Below are 22,276 nucleotides of genomic sequence, written 5' to 3'. Positions count from 1 at the left end.
GGAGCAAGGAGAAGGACCAACACAGAAGTGCTGATGTGGTGAAGAGAGTAGGAGTCAGGAACCTATAGTACAGCAGGAAAGTGACAGTCTTAAACTATGCCTTGTGAAACTTTAAGGAAGCAAAAACCTATTTACTAAACGGCCAAAAATAGGAGACCACAAGAAGATCAGTGGGGCAAAAACTCCATATCACCACAGAAGATTCACGACTGAGACCAAAGGAAATTAAACCAAGTGAGAGCCACAGATTAAGGGTGCAAGAAATCCTTCAACCACAGACGAGTAAAGGTGATGATGATGATAATAGAATGAGAAGGACCGGAGGAGAAGGATGCAGGAAATAATTAAGCCTGACCTAAAATTACCAGGCAGTCCCCTTTGGGAGAAAGGGGAAAGAAGGGCAGGGAAACCCCATTTAACCTGGAATTTGGGACAAATTAAATGTTTGACGGTATTATTGATCCAGTTGTGGACTTCTTTCAAGCTGAGAACTATGTTGCGGTTAGCAATGGTATTCCAAAAGAACGCTTGCCTCCCAGCTGTTCTGCAAGGTTACAATAAAAGGCTTAGGAAGGGATTGATCAAGGTAGCGAGGCTGGGAGTATGCCACTAGTCATCTGAATTGTATGCATGCTATTGAAAACGTGTGTGAATGTTTTCTGTACTTTTTATTTTAGTAAGATGTATGCATGACCACTTACTACCATGGAAAGTCAGCCTATTCCCCATTTTACACTGTAACTATAGAGTCCCATAATACAATAGGAATGTGGCTTCAACTCCTACGTGTTGTTAAGCATCAGGGGTAAAGCTGAAGAATGAGACTAGAAAGCATGGCGAGAAAAGCCCTACTGAAAAGATGCAAGGATAGTGCAAATGTTTCTGACTTGCTGAATACAAATGCTACAGGCTTGTTTGTCCAAGCTTATTTGGGTGGCTCACCATTTCCTACAGGTGCTCACGTTGTGTGAAAGGAAAGCTTTGCCAGTGATGCCCCTGCAGGAACACATGGATTTTATTCAGTGTAATACATAACAGAATCTTTTCTGAATTCAGAAATACTGCCAGAAACACACATTTTTGTTGAATTTATAGTTTAATTGTGCACTAAGATAGCCCATGAACACAACACCCGATTAAAAAAAGTAGGGCACATTTTATATTCAACTTTTGCAAAATAAATAAATACTTCATCACAAAAAGTATGTGCTAAATTAGCACTTTCCGATATTAGGAAACGGCAGCATTATCATCAAATACATAGCTCAAATTAAAACAGCCAACCTCATAATAAGTTCAATGTCCATAATAGGCAAATTGGGTGTGGTCATAGAGAACTCATTTCAGGGAAAACAATATGTATTGAAGGTACATACTGGTACAAATAGCCTCTTTTTCAGTTTGGTGACTTGTAAACGAGAGTGAAAACCAAGGAAATAGTTAATTGTAACTCTGCCAGTGCGACATTTGTAAAATGTAAATGAATCACTGTGGTCCCCACATATACAAAGTATAATTGTTTACAAACCGCAGCTACACAAATGTTTGCTTCTGTAACAAGCTGAATCATAAAATGTTATTTTACCACGTAAAAACAATTTTCTTTTAAACACAAATCTATGCTAAAGTGTAACAGTTTGATACGCCACAGTTCAAGATGGAAATATACCCAGTCATACATTTCCATCATATGGTTGGCTGGAATTCAAGAAGTGTTTTCAATCCATGTACAGTCTTCATATGTGCATTATTTCTCAGGGGTCTTCATACATTCTTTCACATAAGAAGGAAGAGTGTCCAACAAGTTTTCCTCTACAATGAGGCAGGTCAGTTTCAGAGACTGGCAAGCTTCTAACTCAACAGGAAGTGTGTCTAGCTGGTTTCCAATGAGCTCCAGCCTCACAAGGTTCAACAGTTCACCCACGAGTGGGGACAAGCTGGTCAAGCTGTTATTTCCCAGGAGTAAAGACTGCAGCTTTTTGCACTGAAATAATCCATCTGGCAGTGTTTCAATCTAGAAAGGAAGTACAAGAAAATGAATGTATGTGAATTTACAGAAAAATGACAAATTTATTAAAAAGGTTCCGTTACCGAATGCATTTGCTAAATCATTATCAGTTAAAAGTCCGGGAACTCAACCTACAGTCCAACAGAATGAAGCCTACTTTTCTTAATTTGTTAGCCAACCAAGGGAGAGCAATACATTGAGTCCTTAATTTATAGTGCACAATGTGTCAGCCTCCCTCATTTCAGTAACTAAAACATTTTCGGTTTTCTGGCACTTACAGGGAACTTTATTTTTAGCACCCTGAACCAACAAAGCTCTCCCTTGGTCATGAAACACGTGATTGTTTTTAAATGTACAGTCTGTGTGTGTCGTTATGCTCACTGACAATAACATGGGAGCACTTTACAATGTTACAACATACCTTTGCAGTTTTAATGCAAGTAATGTTTATGCATATACAAATAGTTGCTTACATTTTTCAGTGAATCAAGAACACACTCACTCGTTTATGAGGGATATGAAAGAATAGTTGGTGCCCTTTTACACTCACCTCATCAGGTACAATCCATCCCACCTCCATTATACCCCACTATCAGCACGTACATTTCAAAAGGAATCGTACCAAAATGTCACCCTCACAATTACAACGGCCTAAAATGCCGACTTTTTTTTGTTTACCCCCCTTACACCACATATATATGTGGGGGGGTATAGAACATAATATTAATATGCGGCTGCGGGGGTCTCTCCCCGCATATATATGTGGTGTAAAGGGGTTAAAAAAAAGTCTGCATTTTCGGCCATCGCAATAATCACATAGATTCCTTCAAAAAGGGATCTTCTGCACGATGACCATTTTTCTCATGGCCTCCCCAGACCCAGTGTCTCCAGGCTCCCCTCTTCAAGACCCTGTCCCAGCAATCCACATAAGTGTGTCTCCCTTCTGCGGTGTTCCGGGCCTTTTGCGCTCGCCTCATGCCCATCCATCCCCCTACAGTATCAATGTACCAGCATCACTGATGACATTATGAATAAGGTGCACATTCTAGCATTGGATTGGTGAGGGGCCTACAGAACAGTTGATACTATAGGGGCCTACGGAACAGTTGATACTATATGGGAAACAAGATGATAATTGGCTGCCGTCTCTCCCTGGCTTTTGGCACACGTGGGCCAGCTGGGCTCATATCTGCGGTGTGAACGTCAGGGCAAGGGAGCAGCATTATTAATCACTGTATTGAGGATTATTATATCACACATTTCGTGGTCACTTATCTGTGAGGATATTGCTGTTCCTATTTGTAATGAACAGAGATTGTATTTTAGAATGTTGTTTTATATTCGAGATACATATGTAAGAATTGAATGAATTAATTTGTTATGTTAGGTTGTCTGAGTGTGAATGAGATGTCTGGTGTATGGTTTTTCGTGAGACAATATTATAATATTGTGTCAAATCAGCTTAGTGATTTATCTCTCTAACTGGTTTAGAAGTGTACTGATATTGGCACTTTTGATGATTTTTAGAAAAATGTGATCTTTTTTTGTGATGTTTTTTCTATATTTGAATAAAAATGTTAATTATTTCAATGTGTCTAGTCATTTGAATTGAATGCTTTCATCTCACTGATTTGTTATATATGGACACCCTACTCCTCATTGTGTGTAGCTACGAGATAATGGTTGTATAGGTGCATGTACAGTGTTAGAGCTCTCCACACAGAACCACTTGTTCTATGATCTCTTATGTTGAAATAAATATAACAGTTCTGCCTAGGTTAGATCACAGAACCGAGATAAGCCTGGTATCCCCTGTCACTTCTGTTTGTTGCAGGGCAAGGGAGCACACATCTTTCTAACTAAACAGGATCTGATAATGCAGAAATAATGGCACACATAAAAGCTTGCATGAATAGGGGTAATCAGGTCACATGAGGTAATATATTGGCATTCTAACCTTTACCCTTTTGGATTCTCTTACCCAGGCGCCCACCCCAAAGGTTTGATCTGCCATCTGGCCCGCTTGGGTCCTCAGAAGATAGGTAGATGTTGGTTGTTTTGGGAAAATATATTGCCACGCAGGATCAGGGCTGTGGTGGGGGTCCTGGAGTGATCGGGGCGGTGGAGGGTCAGATGGGTATCAGCATGAAAGGAACTGGGGGGGTCAGAGCTGGTGGGCTCTGGACTAGCGGGTGGTGGTTGAGAGGGCACAGGCAGTTTAGTGGAGATGAATGGGCACTTGGCTTATGTCTTCTTATTGTCTTGCGCTCTTCGCAGAGCATTCTTTCGGAAATCATACTACAGGATTTGTATTTGTTTATTATTTGTATCGCGCACCTAACCCTAAGGTAGCTGGGCACTGGAAAACTTAGCAAGTTACAAACATAGCTAGGAACATACATAATTACATGAAGGATAGGTACAGTAATGGCGGAAGTGCCAACCCGGTTACAATCAGCTCTCCTCTCAATACGGGACGACCTAAAAACGAACGCTGACTTAGACAACAGCACTGCTCTGATTCTCCTTGATCTGTCTGCAGCTTTCGACACGGTCAACCACAACATCCTCATAAAGAGATTAGAAGCACTAGGGATAACAGACACCACCCTACTATGGATCAAATCCTTCCTAACAAACAGAACCGAAATCGTATGGATGAAACCTTTTAAATCCAAACCTAGAGACTCCACGTGCGGTGTACCACAAGGATCATCCTTCTCGCCGCTTCTATTCAACATCTACATGTACCTATTTATCAAACTCATCAAAAAACACAGCCTCACATGCTACAACTACACCGACGATACTCAAATAATCTTCAACATACAAGACACCCGAGAAGAAAACACTACACTAGAAAATTACCTTCGTGAGATATTTAACTGGATGAACCTCAACCACCTCAAAATCAACCCAGGCAAAACAGACCTAATGATAGTTTCAAAAAAGGGAGGAGACATCAGCTACATCCCCTAGCCAAGAGAGCTCAGCACCACACCAGAACCATCATCAACTGTAAAAAACCTAGTGGTCCTGATGGATAACAACCTCACCCTAGAGCCACAAGTAAACTCTCTACTCAAGAAATGTTTCTTCCTCCTGCGAGAGTAGACTATGCCAATAGCTTATACCTGGGCATGCCCAAACGACTTCTAAAAAATGTACAACGCATACAAAATGCAGCAGCTAGACTCCTCCTGAAGGTACCCAGAAGAGAACACATCACACCTGCGCTAAAAATACTACACTGGCTACCATTAAAACAGCGAATAAAGTTCAAGTCCATCACGCACAGTGCAATACACAAACAAGGCGCAGAATTCCTTAGCGATAAGCTACGCCTACATCAACTGACAAGAACACTGAGATCAAGCACCGACATCCGCCTTGAACCCAAACCCTATAACAGAAGAAAACTTGGAGGATCCTCTTTCTCTCACCAGGCACCGAAAACCTGGAATGACCTACCTAAGAATATACGGAACACAACAAACCACCTAGCATTCAGGAAACCCCTCAAATTATGGCTCTTCACAGCATAACAACAACAGCGACAAACTAGAATGGCCACCCCATTAAAACTACAACGAAAATAACACCAACCTCGGCCACTCTGAAATGGACAAACACTGAACCCAAAGGACCGACCACACAACAGACCATAAGATATCATGGGACATAGCCACAAAAGGAGACCTCCAGAGACTGATCACATACTCTGACCCAGACGAAAGACCTAAATGTCTCACCCACTCCCCCCGGACGGACCATATCAAAACCGGCAGACGAATTTAGATAGAAAGTTTGAGAGGAGTCTGCTACACCAGCCCGGGCACCCAAAGAGGAGAATAGACACCCAACCCAGATTAATCAATCCATCAGCATTAGAACACCTAAAGAGTTGGCTAGAATAGAACGACGAGGAGCAATCATAACACTTACAAAGCATGTTGGAACAGCACAGGGAGCGCCCCACATAAACTAAACCCTCCCAGGTGGAGCTCTTTTGCCCATCCCGATGCAATTGGGAGGATTGGCGAGTGCCACACTCGGACAGATTTCTGAACTTCTGTTAACCTTCATACAAAACGACTAACAAAAAACTCAGCATTTCTGCAGACTTATCTCACTCAAAAATATCACACAAACATCTCTTGCACAACAACCCGCACGCACTTCACAACACCGCAACAACACATAATCAACACCTACAGCACATGAGGACTGACATCGATCCAATACTCGCACCGTAGCTCAGCACCTGGTGTATACCGAGTTGAAGCTGCCAACAGAACACCACTCCTCTCACTATCCTACTCCTGCTTCACCTACTAACCCATCCCACCTTCTCATTTGCAGATCCGCCAGAGCGCCTGGGGACCAACTCTGTTGGTGACGGTGCACGGTACAAATACCTTTAACATTTAACATACAAGTACAGAAATAAGCAGTTAAAAGTGACAGGTCGACTGGTTACAAATTAGTCTGACCCTGTAAGGCAGGAACATATACATACATAGTTACAATAGTCTGCATTGGTCTGACCAAGTAATGAAGGTGCAGATGCACTGCAGGCTACTTGGCCACGCAGTGGTTGTGATGCAAGATCACTGTAAGGCTGGATTGATTGGGCTCAGTTGGTGGTGGGCTTATCGGAAAGCCATAGTTTGATGTTAGTTTTGAAGGCACTGAAGGATGGTTCTAGTCTGATGGACAGGGGTTAATGAGTTCCAGAGGTTGGCTGCTTGGACAGGGAAGCTGGCTCTTCCTGCAGTTTTGAGGTTGAATTTAGGTACCGAGAGGCGATGGGTGTGGGATGATCTGGTAAAACGGGAGGCGTGATGTAGGGAGAACTTGTCTGAAAGATATTTGGGAGCAGTGTGTGAAAGGCATTTGTGGGCGATTTCCAGGGTGCGTAGAGTAATTCTGTCGCGCACTGGGAGCCAGTTGGCATTTTGTCTGTGGCTGGAGATGTGGTTGGATCTTGAAATGTTTAGGGCGGATCTTAAGGAGTTATTTTGTAAGATCTGGAGTCTGTTAAGGTTCGTTTCAGAGGTGCCTGAGAAGAGTGTGTTGCAGTAGTCTATTTTGGAGAGCGCTAGGGCTCTGGCTAAAGTCAAGCAGCTGGTGTGGGATAGGTATGACTTACAGGCATTGGTTATCTTTTTAGTATAAGCAGTTGAGGAGGAAATGGCGCTCACTTGTTTTTTTTAAGAGATAAGGTGGAGTCTAGGTAGCAGCCAAGCGTCTTTTGCAACTTTGATTGTATTACCATCAATCATGAAGGACCAGTACTGAGGGTCAAGTTTATTCAAATGGGCTAGGGTGCCTATGATCAGGAGCTCGGCCTTTTCATCATTAAGGCAGGGGCTGTGTGTTGCCATCCACGCCTGGATTTCCAAGTAGATGTTGTTGATTAGTTTGGTGTCGTTGGCATAATGACCCGACAGAGTGATGAGGACCTGGGTGTCATCTGCATAGTTTGTGTAGGTGACACCCAAGTCGTCGAGGTGGTCGAAAAGGAGCTTCGTAAAGATGTTATATAAAGTTGGGGATGTACATGATCCCTGGGGAACCCCACAGAGGATGGGGATAGGATCTGCGGAGGCAGTACTAGAGAAAATCCTAGTGGTACGGTTGGAGAGGAAAGATTTGATCCAGGAGAAGGCGTTGGAGGAGAAGGCTGCGGCAGAGGTAAGGTGGTCGGTGAGGATCTGGTGGTCAACCAAGTCAAATGTGGCAGAGAGGTCTAGCAAGAGGAGCATGGCCAGCTTGCTTTTGTCTCTCAGCTCATCCATCTCTATTTTCAGATCAAGGAGGGCGGTCTCGGTGCCGGGCGTGGGCCGAAAGCCTGATTGACGTAGGCAAAGTAGGTCGTTGTCTTCCAGATTTTTCTGGATTTGCAAGTAGGCAACTCGGTCCGGAATTTTTAGGAGGAAAGGGACGGTGGCGATTGGTCTATAGTTTGTCGGTGTGTTCGGGTCAAGATTTGGCTGTTTTAGCAGAGGCATGACCCATGCCTCCCTGAGGTTTTTTGGGACCAGGTTAGTCTTAAATGAGGTGTTTATCATAGTGGCGATAAATGGTGATCATCCTTTGGCGCAGTGCTTGATAACAGTGGGTGGACAGGTGTCGCCTTGGTATCTTGACGTTTTAAGGCCTATGATGATATTTTCAGCTTCGATTGGTGTGACTATAGTGAATGAGAATGATGGGCACTGAGGATGTTGAGGTTTGGGAGTGGCATGGTCTGTTAAACTGTTTGCAAGGCTGTTCTTTTTCTCTTCCATTTTAACATGGAGGGAGGCTATTTTGTCTGCTAGGGCTTGTTGAATTTTGGAGCACCAGGTGGCGTCTTTAGTGCAGTCTGAGGAGGGTGGTGCTGGGGATTCTAGTTCCCTTGGAATATTGAAAAGCTCCTTAGTCTTGCATTTGGCATTGAATATTCTGGTGTTATATATTTCCTTTTTGGTAGAGATAATGGCTGATTTGTAGATGGTGGCTGCATTGGAAAATAGAGCGCTAGGACTGGAGGGGTCTTTACGCCAGGTAGTTTCTGCAGTTCTTTTTAGGTTTCTCATAGATTTAAGTTCTGGGGTGAACCAGTTGTTGAGGTGGGCGGCAGCTTTAGCTTTCTTTTTTATTTGACTGGGGCAATAGTGTCCAAGGCGAGTTCAATGTATTGTTATAAAGATCAACCAATTCAGTGGGATCTAGACTTTTGTAGTTGTTAACATCCACAATGTTGTTGATTAGAGGGATTCGGTTAGGTGGTGTAATATCACACGTGTTCCTGGAAAGTGAAGGAGGGGCCATAGCGGGGGTAGGGAGTGTGGCTCCCTGAACAGTAAAGGATATGAAGTGGTGGTCTGTCCAGGCAATGAGTTTGTTCTGAAGAATGTTGATGGAAACATTCAAGTCTGATAGCCAATCTAGGGTGCGACCCTTGGCATGGGTGGGCTCAAAAATACGATGCTTGAAGTCGATATGGGATAAAGATTTTTCAAGGGCGAGCGCATTGGCATCACTTGGATCTTAGAACCCCAGGTTGAAGTCTCCGAAGATGATGATGTGGGAGCCTGGTTTAGTGTTGGATGAGAGGAGGCTTGTGATATCTTCTTCAAAAGAGGAGATGGGGCCTGGTGGTCAGTAGGCTAAATGGAGTAGGATAGTTTCAGTGGCTGTCAGTGGGATTTTAGCAGAAAGGAGTTCTGCTGAAGGTAGGCTGACGCTGGTGGTATCTGTAAGGCCCAACGTTCTTATAGCTATAATGGCGAGACCTCCTCCTCTGCCAGTGGATCTGTCTGATCTGATGATCGTGTATCCTTCTGGGATGGCTAATGCGACGGTAGGGCCTGCCGCCTGGTGGAGCCAGGATTCTGTGATGGACAAGAAGTCAAGGTTATTTTCGATAAGGTCTGAAATATTAGTGGCGTGTGCAACTAATGAACGTGTGTTGATCAGAGCTCCTTTGATGGTGGAAGTCTGTGTTGCAGTGTTTGGCTTGTGTGGTTTTGGAAGAGTGATGACTGACTGTGTCCTTGTGTGGGTGGTAGTTGGGTTTTGCACTACGGATTTAGTGGTGACTTTGGAGGTCTGGAGAGGCCTCCTTGGAGTATGTGTGTGGGTGGTGAAACGTGAGCATAGTCTCAGGTTCCTCAAGTTGACAGGGCATGGGATCAGAGGTGTAGGGGGAGTTGCAAACCGCTGGATCCATTCCTGTGGGCTAAGTGAGTTATCAGTGATGTTTTGATAATATTTGGTAGAGTGATGAGGCTATTGACGGTCTGGAGATGTGGGAGGAAGTTGGTGGGTGGAATGGAATGGATAAGTGGGAGAATTGATGCCATGGTAAGGGTGGCTCTGTGAAAGGCGCCATAGATGTGGTTGGCGTAGTGTTTGGAGCGGACCTCCAGAAGTGGTCAGAAAGTTTGGCTAAGGAGGTATTGGCACGAGTCCTCCACGTGTGGGAGTGGTCGGCAGGTGATAATGCGCCGGTTGAGGTGCAAAAAATTAGTCACCAAGTATTTTGGCCGGGGTAGTCTGATAAGGCTGGGTTGGTACACAATACTAATACAATGGTTGCAAAAGTGTGGTAGGCTAATTAGACATGGTTGTAGTCAGAGGGTGCAGGTACATGTCACGGTAGACTTGGGAAGGCATTCGATCAGCCTTACTTAATCAAGGATAATGAGCACTGCGGTCGGCTGGGGTCATAGTGTACCGTGGTCATAGGTGCGTTCATTGAGAGGTGTTGAGCGCGTAATAGTTTTACCGTTAGGCAAAATCTGGATTCAAGACAGAGATGAGATCATGTGCACAAAGGTTCTAGTCTAGCAATGAAGTCTAGCAGCAAACAGATGTAGAAGATATCTGCATTCAGCATTGAGACTGAGTGTACACGTTACTGGGATATGGTACATACAGTTTGTGGGGCACCTGCAACAAAACGCACTCGGGCGCAGTCCTCAGATAGCTGATAAACATGCATTTGTCTTATTGACACATATCGGTTGCAGGCAAAGTAGTTAAGACTAGCGTGCATATTTAGAGCAACACAACTAGCAGCTGGAAAGGTTGCACATGGTGCGTGCTAACAGTTTGAGGAGGCAATGTGGAAATTGGTAACTGCGATTACAAATAAAGAACGGCAATGGCAGTGGCAAAGACGTGGCAACAAAATGGCAGTAGTCATGTAGTACATATAATAAAATACAGTGCAAGTCCCCAAGGCATGCTGGCCAATTGGAAATTATTGTGTTCAAAGACTTTGGAACAGAGTCAGGTGGCGAGCAGTGAGGTAGCGCAGGTTAAACCGCCTAGGTGGCGGCGCAGCTCCGGACGAGAGCTGGATGCTTGGCAGGCAGTCGGGGGCGGGAGGGGTCGAGGCTGCTTGTACTTACGAGTGGTGTAGGAGACGGGCATAGATTGTAACAAGGCATGGCTGGCTTCCGTGAGAACAGGGCTCGCGCAGAGCTGGCAAGGGGGAGGCGATGGTGTGGGCTGGCTGTACAAGGCGCTGGGGATGATGGAGGAGAGCTGCATTTCTACATAGAGATGGATTTTTGGGCCTGGTAGAAAAGATGGCGTTGGGACTAGCTCAAAATGGTTTCTTATGGCTGAGCCGGGGGCTATAAAGTATGGGTTATTTCTATGGGTTGTGGTGCAACAGAATGCTGTGGGGAGTGGCTATGCCTCCCCCCTTGGTTATTACATATGGTATGTTTCTAGAGTGACACAAGGGTGGGGAGCAAGGATTGTCTCCTTACCAACAACAGTGACCATTGTTCTCATGGCCTCCCCAGTGTCTCCAGACTCCCCTCTTCAAAGCCCTGCCCAGGCGATCCACATAAGGAACAAGTTACTTACCTGTAACCGTTCTCCAGCATGGGTGTGGCATGGATTCACATGCTCATGAATATTCCCCGTCGTCAGGCTGGGAATCCTCAGTAAAGAAAAAATCAGTATCAGTTTCGTTTCTGATCTGTCTTTCTTAGTAGTAACCAATCACTGATCTCTGGGTCATACTGCCCCCAGCCAATGACTGCCCTCTCCCTAAGCTCCGCCTCTGGCAGCCATCCTCAGATTTGGTAGCACGCAAAGTGGCAGTATGATCAAATGAAGAGCAGCAGAGGGGTAGGTGGGAGGGTTTGCATGTGAATCCATGCCAGACACATGCTGGAGAACAACAGTTACAGGTAAGTAACTTGTTCCTTCTCCAGCATGGGGTCTGGCAAGGATTCACATGCTCATGAATAAAAGAATACATAGCAGTATACACATGCACAACCACGGGAGGTGGCAAAGGCTCAACATTAAGCATTACATCCAAAACTCAACATTAAGCAATTCTTACCTCCTCACCAGGCTCACCTTAGGTGAACAGGTTGCGCAGCACTGCTTGGCCGACCCTGGACTCCTCCATGGAGTCCCGATCAACGCAGTAGAATCTTGTGAAGGTGTGCGTAGACCTCCACGTAGCAGCCCTGCAGATGTCCAGCAGGGGCACACCAGACAGGAACGCCGTAGTAGCAGCGATTGCTCTGGTCGAATGGGCTCTCGGACGGCCAGGCAGCGGTCCGTTTGCCAACCGGTGACAGTGCATGATGCAGCCGGAGAGCCATCTGCGAATGGAAGTCTTCGAGAGCCTTCCCTTGATTCACAGACCCAAAGTTCACAAACAGTTGTGACGTCTTCCGAAAACTCTTCGTGCGGTCCAAGCAGAACTTCAGCGCTCTAGCTACATCCAGCAAGTGCAAAGTCCTCTCGGCCGGCGTCGAAGGCGACGGGAAGAAAACTGGCAACACCAAGGGCTTGTTGAGGTGGAAGTCCGATGGCACCTTGGGCATGAAGGGGGGGTGCGTCCTCAGCACCACCCTCGTGTCATGAAAAGTCAAGTATCGAGGCTTGCAAGATAGGGCCTGGATCTCGCCCACTCGTCGTGCGGAGGTGATGGCCACGAGGAACGCCGTCTTCCATGACAGGAACTTCAAAGGTGCCGAATGCATAGGCTCGAATGGGGCCCCCATGAGCCTGGTCAGCACCACATTAAGCTCCCACGCGGGGGCAGGAGCCTTCACCGGCGGGAACGATCGGAATAGTCCTTTCATAAATTCCTTCACCAGGCGATGAGACCACAAGGACGCCCGTCCCGTAGTCCTGGTATATCGGGAGATGGCAGCCAGATGTATTTTGATGGAGGCGTGAGCCAGTCCAGCTTTGGCCAGCGACAGTAGGTACGGCAGTACTTGAGGGACCGTAATCCGCAGAGGGTTAATCTTTTGTGCACGGCACCAGACAGAGAACCTCTTCCACTTATGACTGTAGCACTTAAGAGTGGAGGACGCCCTGGCTTTTGCAAGAACCTCTCAGCGGTCAGCCGGGATATCGTACCCTCCAAACTCTAGTGCTGCAGGAGCCAGGCCTGCAAGTTCAGCGACTGTGGGTCGTGATGGAGAATGGCTCCCCCTTCTCTGGAGAGAAGATCCGTGTCCGCCGGCAGCTTGATTGGTGGGGACGTTGACAAGTCCAGAAGGTCCGGGAACCAGATCTGCCTCGGCCACGCCGGTGCGACAAGGATCATTCTGCACCTGGACTTTTTGAGCTGGTTGATGAGGCGGTGCAGCAACGGCAACGGAGGGAGCGCGTATAGAAACAGGCCGTCCCAGGGGAACGAGAAAGCATACCCATGCTCCTCGGCTGCGGGAACCTGCTGGCGAACCTCTGGCACTTGGAGTTCGTCACCGTCGCAAAAAGGTCGATCCGGGGTTTGCCCCATCGTCGAAAGAGCCGATCCGCCTGGTCCCGACGTAGTTCCCACTCGTGGCACGAGCGCAGCTCCCTGCTGAGTGAGTCTGCGATGGTGTTTTTTATTCCTGCCAAGTGGAAGGGAACCAGAAACATCGTGGTGGTGTTGTCGGTGAAGATCCTCACCACTTTGTCCTTGAGGGACGGAAGGAACAACTTGAGCGCCCAGAACACTGCTCGGAGCTCCAGAATGTTGATGTGGAGAGACCTCTCCTCTGGGAGCCAAAGGCCTCTTGCGTGGAGCTCTCTGGTGTGGGCCCCCCAACCCTCCAGAGAGGCGTCCGTCGTCACCGTCTCCTGAAACACCGGGGTTTGAAAGTCTGTGCCTGCAGTGAGGTGAGAACGGGTACCCCACCATAGGATCGCCCGACGGAACTCCTCGTCGAGAGGGATCCTGTCCTCGAAGCAGCCCGTCGCCTGAAACCAGCGGGCGTCGAGGAACTCCTGTAGCGGACGCATCCGAAGTCTGCAAAGGGGTACAAGATAGATGCATGAGGACATCATCCCGAGGAGGGACTTGATGGACCTCACCCTGGCCACTTCCGTGGCTAGCAGATGCTGCACCTTGCCCAGGATGGTCTTGGTCCTCTCCTCTGACGGGGAGGCCAATTGCCCCACTGTATCGAGCTTCGCCCCCAGAAACAGTGCTACTTGCGACGGAACCAGTTGGGATTTGGGGTAGTTGATGGTGAACCCCAGTTCCGTGAGCAGCCGGACGGTCCTCGATGTGTGTTAGACGGCGAGTTCCCTTGTCCTTGCCCGGATTAGCCAGTCATCCAGGTAGGGGTAGACGTGGATCCCCTGCAGGCGCAGCCGTGCCGCCACTGGTGGCAGGCACTTGGTGAAAACCCTGGATGCCGACTTTAATCCGAACGGTAGGGCTCTGAATTGGTAGTGGCGTCCCTGAACCACAAACCTGAGAAACTTCCTGTGCCCTTTTAGAATGGGGATGTGGAAGTAAGCATCCTCCAGGTCCAACAACGATAGGAAGTCGCCCTCCTCCAGCTGTCCCAGCACGTGCTGGAGGGTGACCATCCTGAATTTCTGCGTATTGATGTATTTGTTTAACCGACGCAGGTCCAGGATGGGGCGCCAACCGCCTGTCTTCTTTCGGACGAGGAAATACCTTGAGTACACTCCGGAGCCTCCTGGGGACGAGCTCGATGGCACCTTTCTTGAGCATCGCCCTTACCTCCAACAGCAGTTGAGGGACGTGATTCTCCTTCCTGGCCACGGGAGGAATGCGAGGGCACTTCTTTTGGAATTCCAGCAAGTGCCCGTTGGCCAGGGTGTCCAGCACCCAACGGTCGGTGGAGATGGACTCCCACACGCTGACGAACTTCGTCAGCCGGCCTCCCATCGGGGTGCTTCGGTGGGGGCCCGACGACACGGCCGGGTCAGTCTTGCTTGGAGGCGGCCTTGCCGCCTTGGCGACGACGGCGGGATCCCCCTTGCTTGCCACAACCTCTGTAGGCCTCCTGGGAAGAGGAGCAGGCCACCTGGCGATTTGTGGAGGAGCCACCGCTGGATCCTTTGGAGGCACCCGGTCTGCCTCCGGATCTCCGAAAGGGCTGTCGTTGTTGAAGTACCCCTAGGGCCCGGGCCGTCTCCGAGTCGGTCTTGATGGCCTGGAGAGACTCGCCCACCGCCTTACCAAAAAGGTTGTTGCCATCGAACGGCATATCCAACACTTTGGTCTGTACGTCCTGGCGAAAGTCTGTCGCCTTGAGCCATCCTCGTCGTCGGAGGCAAACTCTGTTGCCCAGTTGGCGAAATCCGGTATCGGCAATGTCCCTTGCCACCATTATGGCGTGATCCGACGCCACCTCGCCTTCCTGCAGAATTTGTAGGGCCTCCGCCCTCTTGTCGTCAGGTAGGAAATCTAGCAGGGGAGCTATCTTGAACCAGAGCTCCCTGACGTAGCGGGCCACAATCGCTAAGGCATTGGCCGCCTTAATCGTCGTTGCCGCCGACGAGATGACTCGTTGTCCCATGGAGTCCAACTTCTTGCCCTCGCCGTCCGGCGGGGAAGTGGAAGTTGAAGCCGCCGCACTCGCTGCTTTCTTCTTAGCCACTGCCGAGACAGAGTCCAGCGTGGGCTGGGCCCTGAGGCACAAGGGGGCGGCATCAGGGACTCGGTACTTCTTCTCGTACCCGTCCCTCTTGGCGGGTGTCGTTGAAGGGTTCTTGAGGACAGCAAGCCTCTCGTCCCAGATGTCGCCGAGCAAAGGCACTGCGAGGACCGTCTTCCTTTTGGCCTCTCGTCATTGGTAAAGAAACCCTTCCTTTTTTTGTTCTTCAGGGCAGAGCTGGAAGAGCTCGGATGCCCTGGTTATCATGGCATGAAAGGAGCCAATTTCATCGGCTGGGGAAGTCCGAGGGGGGGGGCGATGACGGGATGTCTGCTGTGTCATCGCCGCCGTTGTCGTCCGTCCCCGTCGCTGTATCTGTCGCCGTATCCTCTCTAGGGTCCGGAGAGGGGGATAAGGGGTCTACAGGCCTCGCGGGCACAAAGGGCGGACTCTCCTCTGCTTGTTCGGAGGGTTTCCCGACTGGCCTGGTTCTGGCTCCTCCGTCGGGGTCCGTGGTAATCTCATCCTTATCTCGGTACATAAGGATTGGATCACCAACAAAATGGCCACCGAGCTATCCTGGGGCTCGGGTAATGGCTGCGACGGACGGGATGGCCGCTCCACTGGGCCCTCTTCATCTCCATCGTCGCTATCTTCGATCATGTCAGCGGGGACCGTCCCCTGGGATCAAACCTTCTCGAACCTCTCGTTGAAGCTTATGAACCTCTCGTTGAGGCCCTTCTCGGTTTCCTCCAGCTCCCCCTCAGAGGCTGATTCTGAGTCTGTAATGGCCACCGCCCCCCCCTCTTTTTCCGTCGGGGACTTCACGGGCTGGAAAGAGGATTCCTTCCGCGGTGGCAGGGATACTCTGGGCCCCGAAGCCGTTTCCACTGGCGTATTCTCAGCCGGCTTCGCCAGGGTCGCAGCGACCACTTCGATAGAACGACAATCTAGTTTGGTCCGTTCCGAAAGGTTCTTGCAGAACGCACAGTCCTTCTCCACGTGCGTCTTGTCCTCGTGAAGGCAGTAGAAACATCGCAAATGCTCGTCCTCCTTGAAAACGTTTTGTAATCCGCATTCAGGGCAGCACCTGAACAGCTTGGATCCGGGCGTCGAGCCTTGTCCTGAGCCATGTCCGTTGAGGCAGGCCGCAGATCTTCTGGAATCCTCCATGAAGCGTAAACTCAACAAAAACTTCACCCTTGAGGGGCGTAGAAGAAATCCGAAACGGGTCCCGGTTATCGGAAGTAGAAACGCTGGAACTTGAGGCTCGATTAAACCGAAAAAATGAGAAAATCTCCTGAAAAAGCGCGAAAACGCAGCAAAAACCCGAGAGCTAAAGCACGAGGACTCCCAACACTTGAGCGTGTGGTAAAAATCTGAGGATGGCTGCCAGAGGAGGGGCTTAGGGAGAGGGCAGTATTGGCTGGGGGCAGTATGACCCAGAGATCAGTTATTGGTTACTACTAAGAAAGACAGATCAGAAACGAAACTGATACTGATTTTTTCTTTACCGAGGATTCCCAGCCTGACGACGGGGAATATTCATGAGCAGGTGAATCCATGTCAGACCCCATGCTGGAGAAGTGCGTTTCCCTTCTTACGGTGTTCCTGGCCTTTTGCGCTCACCTCCTGCCCATCCCTCCCCCCTCCAGTATCAATGGCATTTTAGGTCTATGGCCATGCGCTCGAAAGGGGACTGGTGGGTGTGAACAGCCAAGGTGCCAAACACCATATACACTTCAAAAGGGTTCTTCTGCACGGTGAACATTGTTCTCATGGCGTCCCCAGACCCAGTGTCTCCAGGCTCCCCTATGCAAGACCCCACAACAAACACATGACACATACACCCACTTTTATAATCATTTATAAACAGCTTGACATTTTACAGGAAAACATCTCTGTGCTCTGTAAGGTATCTGTTTGTCGTGCAACTTGTTCCCCGGATACTTGCTCCCCTGGTTGCTTGTTTGTTCGTCCAAGTAAGGGTGCTATGTCACCGATTGACTTCTCTATATTCATTGATTGCAGACCTCAATTTTATTTTCTATTTCCACCTATTGTACCGAGCATTGTAATGTTTATTTGGCGCAATGACTTCACCTCATGTTTCTAGTATGTTGCATCAATGTCCATTGTAATAGAATTGAATCTTTCATGGCTCATGTTTGTAAGCATGTTCCCTTTTGATGCATAGAGAACTTCTGCATAGAGAGCTGTACTATAATTACAGCTCTGCAGAGGGAGCTGTACTATATTTACATCAATCACATGCATACAGTATTTCTTTAATTATTTATATGTATTTTTATACAGATCTTACCGACTTATCAAGAATGCCTGCTTGTATGGTTCTCGGATGCTCTTCTATGAGCCATGCAAAAAGTCCAGGCATGGTCCTGCATACATTCCCGAAGGATATCGATTTACAATAAAATGGGTTCTTCAATATTGTAGTTTTCCGGTAGACGAGATTGAATGTAGAGCCCAGGATGTCTTGTAGGATGTGAGGGCCAATTAATTCTGCATCTGCAGCTGGCACTTTACCGACGAGATGTACGAACAATCCAAGTATACAAAAAAGCGTTGACCCAGAATTCTTCATAAATTGCTTCCAAATGCAATTCCAACTGAACCTATGGAGACGCTTCCTTCGGTGAGTCCTACATGATGAATTAGCTGTTATGTTATGTTACTTGGCATTTATATAGTGCCTTATGTATCATTGGTATGACCTCAAAGCACTGGTAGGTTGAACGCCCTCGGGAACTGCAGTTGAAGTCAGGAGAGAGAGAGAGAGAGAGTGTTGTATGGTGCGTGGGCGCACCGGATATGTATGCAGCTGGTGTGGTTGTTGCATGCAGCTGGTGTGGTTGTTGCACTTGTTGCATGCAGCTGTCTGTTGTTATGTAGGATGATGGGCTGCATAATAAGTACTATCTATGATCTCTCGATCTAAATCTGGTAAGGTACTGAAATAGTAGCTTCATGAATGGATTTGAGCTTTCTGTTTATATTTCTTTCAAAACTGTCTTATCAAAATTTCCAAAGCAACCAGACTGTATTGAATTCTTACAATAATATGTTTCACTATACTACATCGGTCCACGCTTTCTTGAGCCTCTAATAAATCATGCAATTATGATCATTATAAAACAATGCCATAGTTCCTTTAAAAGTCGCATAATGTTTTCTTAATCGGTTGCTTGACCTGTCCCTTTTGTTTGCGTAGAGCACAGTGACAAAACCACTGACACGTCCAGTGTCCCAATGGTGAGTCCTACCGACATGCACAAAGTGATATGCTCGAGCGTTGGATCTGCCCTCATATCTAATACAACTTTAATTTTCCCTTGTACCACTTTATGCCAATGCACAGAAAATGAAGGAACAAGATTCTGCATCAATTTCTTTTCCAGAGTCAACATCAAGTTCACTCGCCTATCAAGTAATTTTATTGTACTTGTCCTTTACGAAAATGTGTTATGCTTGCAATTTGAAATAAAATGAAAATGTTTGTGTGGGCTATCGGTTAGTAACTCTAAGTGGTATGTATGGGTTTCTCTCTATATGTACCATCGTCTGCATCAGTTTGTCTCAGTTCCATTTAGCTGTTTCCATCCGTACTGAAACAAGTACTGTGTTACAGGGGGATGCTGGAACTTCAATTACAATCACTTCCTCCACTGCAACTGGTCCAGAGTATGAGTTATGTATACTTACATTTACCTTGCAAGAATGAAAGTAAATCCAACCAATTATTTTAGTAGAGAGAAATGCATGTGACTGTGCACTGTTTCAAACTTTTCTGATTTCGGTTAGAACGTTACACTTCCTCCATAATGCTTAATACATTTTAAAAAAGTTTGAGGGCAACATTACAGTCAGTATGTTTGCCACAGTGATCTTTGACCAAGTATATGTGACATCTAGGAAGGTTATCAGGTGAAATCTGAAATGTATATTATAACTAAATAACGTACACTGCATTTGAGGCTGTGTGTGCAAATGCTCTGTGCGAAGAAAGATTTTATTTTCCAGTCTGATAAACTTTCTTTTTTTTAATGAATATTCGATTCAAGGAATGTACACAAGCTGTTGAATTAGAAAAGGAGGCATATGGACCAGAAGAGAATCCCACTGTTTCAAAGAAAATCACGAAAACAAGGGTAACAAACAAGTTTGAGAAGTTTTGAGACTGGTGTTTTATTCATATATTTCTTTTTTAAGGCGGTATGTGATGATTGTGTGCTATACATTGACCACTTTTTTTTTTAAACACATCTCTTAGAGGCCCAGAAGAAAGAGAAGTATAAAGACACAGACAACAAATGAAACCAAAGATGTTGCTTGCCAAACAGATTTCACAATGGAGCAACTAATATTTGAGGAGCACCGTGGTCCAGTCAATAAGCAGACTCATGATGTTTGTGCCCAATGGCTGGAAACTGAATGGAATGTGATCGGCGAACCATGCAAAGTGTCCATGGACCATTGCTACCATGTGACAATTCAACAAGATGAAACTGAATACAATGAAGCATTGCAATTCCTCGCAGACCCCTTGACACAATCTACACCCGCAAAAAATGTTCCACCCAAGAAACATTCGATTTGAACTGTTTCTCCAATTAGTGTGAAAATATTACAACCTGAACTAAGAGAGACTGAAGCTTCAATGCAATTGACTGAGGAACTTGCTAAAAATCTTGACTTCAGTTTGCCTAGTACGGGCGATTTGTCCACCACAGACGAGTCACAAACCACATTCATGCTGGACGATTGGATATTAAAGGAGCAAAAATACATTGGCCCTCATTACGACCCTGGCGGAAAGGGGAAAACGATGGCGGAAATGCAATACCGCCATCGAATAGCGCTCGGTGCGACTATGACCCGTCACCGCAAAGTACGAAGCCATTAGCGACACCGTAGTGAACGCCAACGCTAACTGCACCAAGCACGCGCGCGCGCGCCATGCCAAACCGCAAACACCACCATGGCGCAAGGGTACGCCAATTCCGACCCTAGCGGACATGTACCTAACGCCATCAGGCATGGCGTAATGTACCATTCCGCCATGGCGAGAAGTACGGCATCGCGAATCAACCGTAAACGGCCCCACTGAGTGCCTGTACACCGCTCCCTGCCCACAAAGTACAACTCCCCGTAGGTGCAATGAAGTCACAATGCAACCATTGAAATGTACAAGTCACCCATGCATGGCAACGAACAAAAGAAACACAAGAGGGGCCAATAGGAGCTGCAGGGCACAGATGGCACGAATACAGAAGCCATCCCAATGGACATGACCACAGTCCCCCACCAAGAAACGCACGCAAACACAGGCACCTGTGACCAGCAATATTCCGAAAATCACATCATTCCACCAGTCCACCTGGCTGACCGGCATCTGTTACACAAAACCCAATCCCCCGCCCCTGAGCATGACAACATTCAAACAGTCATATTGGCAGCCCCCATCCCTGACCTCACTGGGCTTCGTAGGCAAACGCGCCCAGCACAGTACCACGCAACTAAACCCCGAAGCTGGAACCCAATGCAGATCTCCTCACAATACATCGCCCCCCAAATAGGCATATGCCACATCACTTGCAAAGAAAAACGCTACACGGGCCAAATCAGAATAGAAATTTTATGCACATCAAAGTCACCAAGCCCATACAGCCATCAGGCCATGAACTCCAAAACACTAATCACCATTGTGGGCTGCATCCGCAAGAAATGACCAGCCACTACCTGTGTGTCGCCCTGTTCCCCCATGGTACACAGAGCCACATTCACGTACGAAAAGGCAACATGGAAGCGCACAGAACCGCAGGGCCGACCCAATGGGGAGGCACTAGTCCAGCTGAAAGGCCGAAATGTTGCTCCGAGCCACCAGTACTGCGTAAGGGCATGTGGGCCATTGGCGATCGTCCCATAAGATCGTAATGCTGCTCCACTGATTAACACGAAGCAGCAGGTGTCGGGAGTAAAATCCATCTGCAGGAGTGGCATACAGATGGCAGTGGCAAAAGGGGAGGAGATACCTGTCAACCAAAAGAAAAGAACAAGAACAGAATGGCCATCAGAACTACATTCGAACAACTCACTTCAATGATCACACGAAATCCACAGCCATATGCATGCTAGCCCACTCAAAAGGATCATCACCACCCCAAAACCACTTGCGACTCATAACCATCTATATCGAGGTGCAAACACCATCACAAACGAGTGTACCTGTGCATGCGTCTGTCAAAACAGAATCCATCAGATGGGAATGTTAACGTGCATGGACACAAGTGTCTGAGGGCGCCTCGAGACAGGGAGGGCTCAACAAGGCCAGATAGACGATGGTCCCACTATGGCAGCCCTGCATCACATAGCGTAGGGGAGGCGGATAGATCCCAAGAAGCCCTGTACATGGCAAACTCTGTATCAAATCACCTGCCCATGCATCCATTCATCATTCCCTCATCCCGGGATCAAAACGCCTGAATAATTACTCACATAACATTAGAAACATCCATTGAGTCTGTGCGTTATGCAGCCTGCTAAATCCACAGTGCCCCAGCCCGTAATTCCAGTGTTGTGAAGTAACATGTATTTGGGAACGGCCGGCCTCATCGCCCACGTAGCTATTGCGCATCCCAAACTATTCATATCAATCATTGCTCCCTCGCCATGGGCCCTGTCTCAAGGACATTGAACAATAGAACGTTACATTTGCAGTCAGACCTGTGGGCATCTCCTCGCCGCTAGCTGGAAACCGAAAGCGCCGCCCTTCGAATTCCTCATTTGCAACATCACGTCGAAAAGGCATCTGTGGCCGTTTGAAATCACTAATTATTCCATCGAGTGCGGCTGTGTGTGAAAATGG

General features: G+C 47.5%; 1 protein-coding gene across 1 annotated transcript in view; it reads right to left on the bottom strand.

The window, feature by feature from the left end:
* Positions 1-1,077: 1,077 nt before the first annotated feature.
* Positions 1,078-22,276, bottom strand: part of LRRC8B (leucine rich repeat containing 8 VRAC subunit B) — a 257,767-nt gene continuing 236,568 nt past the window's right edge. The window contains exon 4 of the mRNA XM_069641752.1: positions 1,078-2,014. Coding sequence (XP_069497853.1) covers positions 1,748-2,014 — 267 coding nt within the window. The 3' untranslated portion in view covers positions 1,078-1,747. The remainder of the gene's footprint in view (positions 2,015-22,276) is intronic.

This window comes from Ambystoma mexicanum, chromosome 1q (genome assembly GCF_040938575.1).
Source record: "Ambystoma mexicanum isolate Mex_15411 chromosome 1q, UKY_AmexF1_1, whole genome shotgun sequence".
Taxonomy (NCBI): domain Eukaryota; kingdom Metazoa; phylum Chordata; class Amphibia; order Caudata; family Ambystomatidae; genus Ambystoma; species Ambystoma mexicanum.
Note: the sequence above shows the minus strand (reverse complement) of the source record. Positions and strands in the feature narration are given on the sequence as shown.